Source organism: Helicoverpa armigera, chromosome 7 (assembly GCF_030705265.1).
Source record: "Helicoverpa armigera isolate CAAS_96S chromosome 7, ASM3070526v1, whole genome shotgun sequence".
Lineage (NCBI taxonomy): Eukaryota > Metazoa > Arthropoda > Insecta > Lepidoptera > Noctuidae > Helicoverpa > Helicoverpa armigera.
The window spans coordinates 782,501-787,386 of record NC_087126.1 but is presented as its reverse complement, the minus strand read 5'-3'; the positions used below and the strand labels follow the sequence as shown (position 1 = coordinate 787,386).

At 35.4% G+C, this 4,886-nt stretch overlaps 1 protein-coding gene across 1 annotated transcript; it reads left to right on the top strand.

The window, feature by feature from the left end:
* Positions 1-455: 455 nt before the first annotated feature.
* LOC126056070 (organic cation transporter protein-like) lies at positions 456-4,368 on the top strand. The gene is made up of 6 exons (XM_064035534.1): positions 456-785; positions 979-1,228; positions 1,476-1,731; positions 2,128-2,769; positions 2,842-3,023; positions 3,356-4,368. The coding sequence occupies exons 1-6, from the start codon at positions 568-570 to the stop codon at positions 3,515-3,517; spliced, it is 1,710 nt and encodes a 569-aa protein (XP_063891604.1). The 5' UTR covers positions 456-567; the 3' UTR covers positions 3,518-4,368.
* The last annotated feature ends 518 nt before the right edge of the window (positions 4,369-4,886 follow it).

Sequence of the window (4,886 nt, the reverse complement as noted above, 5' to 3'; positions counted from 1 at the left end):
ACAATGATTAGTGCAAATACTTATCATCATAAATATTATAATACAGTATAACAATAAGACACTTAATCCGATATATCTAATACCTAATAGGTGATGGCGTTAACAGCAGTAGTTATTAGAGTTTCTTTTTATCTGTAATGAATTAAATAAAAATCTTTCTTCCAAAAATACAACCAACTTACGAAATGCAAAAAGAAATATTCTTGGTCTTGGACACTTGATTTTCTTTTAGTAAAATTAGACACGTAAGGAACAGAATTATAGCAATCACCTCGGTTATATCTAATCCGATGAGTTATATTATTATAAATGCTAGACTGAATCTGTCTGTCTGATAATGTAAAGCTTGAGAAAAGACAAAAGCTATTTTAAACCAGGTGCAGTAAGCAGCTCTCTCAACACACGCGAGGAACAGCGGTGAAAAGCTAGTGAAGAATAAATTCTTAATCTAAGTGTAATAAAAAGACATAAAAAGACAGTAAATATTTATTAATTAGATAAGATAGTAATATTTAGTATGCTGGAGGTAAACATACGAGTACTTGCTGTGTTCCAAGAAACATTAAGATGGAAGATCCTCAAAAAGATCAGAAAAAAGAAGTAGATATTGAAACAACTAAACCAGATCAAAAGTCTAAAGTGGAACTAGATGATATACTGATAAAAGAGATTGGTCAGTTTGGGAAGTATCAGTTGAAAAGTTTCCTATTGGCTGTGTTATTAGTGATCTTTATTTCGTTCAGTGCCGTGGAATATATTTTTACAACTGCAAGAATAAGTACTAGGTAAGAGGTTTTGAATTAATCTTAATCCCAGGGTCATTAATTCCACTAGGGTCAAGTCCCACCGGGATTTCGGGATTGTTCGAAAGAGTAACCTTGGTCTTGGTCCATGAATGAGGGAATAAATGCTCATCATTATTTGATGACTTCCCATGAAAAAATAATCTGGATATTCTAGGTATTTTATCTATTTCAGATGTCTGATTCCAGAGTGTGAAACTGAGCCAACGGAATTTTCTCCGTACTGGCTACCAAATGCAGTACCATCAGGGTCTAGTTCAGGCTCTTTTGACAACTGCCAGCGTTTTGGCAATACGTCAGCAGCCTTTACCGTAGCCAGCAGATTAGTTGAAAGTAACACCTGCCCCAGTAATCTTTTTGACCGCAATGTGCAGCAACCATGTGACAGTTATGTGTATCAAAACACACATTCAGTCGTGTATGATGTGAGTCCTGAGACCCTTAAATACCTAAGTATATCAAACAAATCTTGATAATTGTCTTACTTTTGCGCCAATTATATTTCGTAAATATAACAGAGGTAAAATGATGCTTGAGCTAATTAAAATTTTGTAGTATTCAGTATTCGTCTGTTAGAATCTCAACTATTTGTACATAAAAGACCAACACAATTGTGATTTTGTGAACAGTTCTCGCTTTGGTCAATGTATGTGATGCGTTTGATTTTCTCAGTTTGACCTTGCCTGTGATGAATGGCGAAGATCCTTGATTGGTACAATCCGAATCTTTGGCACATTGACTGCTCTGCCCATCATTGGCTTCATATCAGACCGTTGGGGGCGAAGGGTTGCTCTCACCATCAGTGCCTTTAACACAGCTTGGATTGGTGTCACGAGGTACTGGGCTGATACTTACATTGGATTTATGCTGTCAGAGTTCTTTGAAGCCACCTTTGGATCTGGCGGGTTCTCTTGTGTTTATATTTTGAGTGAGTATCAGAAACCTTAGAGTTTTTATTCAGTGTTCAGATTACATATCTTTATCAAGTAGATATTTATAAAATAATAATACATTTCATGCCTATTATTATTTGAGAACACTAATTAATTAGTTGATAACCATATGTCGTTGGATTTTGTACCAGAGGTTAAAGGTAAAGTTTTATAAAAATTATCTTTGCACGTGCTCAAAAATATTTTATAAACATATAGTAAACTATTTATCAATAATACGTTGCAGTAGTCATAAACTTTAATCTTTGATAAGATATGTACTTTGTTTTGTTTGGTATTGAGATGTGACTTCTTAATAAAAAAAATATATAACTCTTCTCATCAGAAATTCATTGATATGCATACTTTAATATTCTTTATAATTGACACAGTGATGGAGCTGGTTGGTCCAAAGTTTCGTGTAGCAGCTGGTGCGGCATTGAATACCTGCTTCGCAGTGGGTCAAGTAATAACAGGTCTACTGGCCTGGGCCGTGCCAAATTGGAGGAACCTCACCCTTGTATTATACATCCCACAGTTCCTCACCATCTTCTACTACTGGCTCATCAGCGAGTCTGTACGCTGGTATATGAGCAAAGGGCGCTTCGATGAGTCCGAAGCACTGCTTCGAAAGGTAGCTCAGGTCAACGGCAAAACATTATCTGAGAAGTCATTAGAAGGTTTACGTCATACAGCACAAGAGAAGTTGAGAATCAGTGCTTTAGAGGCAGAAAAACGTGGTGGTGAACCATGGCTTATCATGCAAGTCTTCCGACACAAACCAATATTGCTACGTTGCCTTATTTCACCAATTTGGTGGATCACAACCACATTCATATACTATGGTCTTTCGCTGAATGCCGTGAACATGTCTGGCAATAGATACTTGAACTATGTTGCTGTAGCGGCAGTTGAGATTCCTGGCTTTTGGATCTCATATTTTCTGTTGGATAGGATTGGAAGAAAACCGGTATTGACGGGGTCATTTTGGCTGTGTGCTGCTTGTCAGACTGCTTACATTTTTATTCCTACGGGTCAGTATCAAGTAACACATTTTTTACTGTTTGATGTTTAGTTGCACATATTAATCTTAATGTCTTTTGCAGATTTGTACGCAGTATCACTGACCGTGTACCTAATTGCGAAATGTTCTATAGCTATGGTGGCAACGGCAGTGTATGTATATACAGCAGAATTATATCCTACGAAACACCGACACAGCTTGTTCGCTTATTCTTCCATGATGGGAAGGATTGGTTCCATGGTTGCACCGCTAACACCCGCATTCGTAAGTGACCTTTATAAAGCATTTGATGTCTTGAACACATTCTAATCAAAATAACTAAAATGACCTAGGAATGCCTTACACGTATGATAGCAAAAAATGCCTTAGGTATAATTAAAAATATGTTTTTAGAAATACTTTACGGTCTCTTCACAGTGTTGAGTCGCAAATATATATGGGATACCGCAAGGATCTATCTTTGGACCTACCTTTTTCCAGGGTAGCGACTCTAATACTCATCAATACGATATTTCTGTCTTAAAACTTCTGCAAGATTTTTTATCTTAATTTTTTCACTTTTAAAAGGTTTTTTTATGATGTATTTTAAATTGCAGGGATCAGAATGGTTCGAAGAACTGCCGTTCGTGCTATTTGCATCCTTTGCTTTGGTGTCTGGAATCCTGATCTTCTTCACACCAGAGACTCTTGGTTATACACTACCCGATACCTTCGAGCAAGCTGACCAACTCGGAAACAAAAATAAATCTACGAATTGATAGACTGCACATTGTGAAAATCTCGTCTTAATATTGTTAGATAGTAGTGCCTACAAAATTAATAGAATATATAGGGGGTAGGGTTATAACCATTAACCCTGTTATGTGTATTATATAAATCTGTAAGTCTTTCGATTAAATCCCTTATAATTATTTTTTAAAGTTACACCTACTTACCAGTTTCTACCAGAATTTTAATTTCTACTTCTGCAAACTGGAAATTCAGTTATTGCTTAACATTATGAAATAAAATAGGTAATACACATGTAATCTTATTGGGTTTTCTGAGGAAATTATACATATTTATTGATATAAAGATACCGGCAACTTTTTAAAGATTTAATATGCGATTACTTTATCACTATTTATGACACATTGTTAAGATTATCGTGAAAGCATCACAATGACTATTGATTTTTCGTTTAGTACGCAGTTGAAACTGGTTAAAATAGATATATTATAATTCATAGGTTAATACAGGTTAATACTAGTTTTTTGCGAGCTATTTTAGTCAAAAAAACTTTGAGACTTCTCTAGGCACAAATAAAATCCTATTTCTTGCCCATAGCATAACTAAAAAGGTAGCGTTCAGTGGATGCATGCGGGCTGCCCAAGACCAGGATGGTTGGTAGCTCATCGAGGGATATCTCCTTTCAGGAGTGGACGGCAATTGTCTGATATGATGAAGTGTTATGAGTAAAGGGCTGGATTTAGATAAAGTCCTTGTATTATTTACCGATTGATATACATGTGTAACACTATAAGTTAACATATTCAAGTAATCCGCTAGCTGCACACTGGTGCCTAACGAACCTTGCCTACAGCTAAATTGATTGACTAACCTTGTGTTGCACTTTGACAGCCCTAGAGATATGAATATGGTAATATGGATAGTGGTAATGGTATAAACAGATGAAAAGGATTTTTATTTTTGCAGTTATGATTGTCCTGTAGATATTAAATACATACTACTTTTAATTACACCATTGAAATCCAAAATATTTTTTCACATATTTTTTCAATTATGTGTATATCTCTAAACAGTTCAATTATGTGTATATCTCTAAACAGTACGGCACACGTGTATTTCACTGTACATAATATGATCATGGTAAAAAATTATAGATTGACTGTCCTTTTTCTATTCAAGAAAAAGAATGGAATGGTCTTAATTAGATAACTTCAAAAAGCACCTTATTGGACATACAAGAGTTCCTACATATACATAGGTAGTAAACAGTTTTTTAATGATAACTGATGTTTAAGTTGTCTCTGAACATGAGCCTTAGACATCTCCCAAAAGCAACGTTCGCGTGTGGTGGAGAAAACCTACTCAATATAACAGGAGAAACGTAGTAAGGTACAATAT

Coding starts and splice junctions, on each gene's coding strand:
- LOC126056070 (XM_064035534.1), top strand. CDS start 568: ATGGAAGATCCTCAAAAAGATCAGAAAAAAGAAGTAGATATTGAAACA. Junction 786..978: donor ACTGCAAGAATAAGTACTAG/GTAAGAGGTTTT, acceptor TATCTATTTCAG/ATGTCTGATTCCAGAGTGTG. Junction 1,732..2,127: donor CTCTTGTGTTTATATTTTGA/GTGAGTATCAGA, acceptor TAATTGACACAG/TGATGGAGCTGGTTGGTCCA.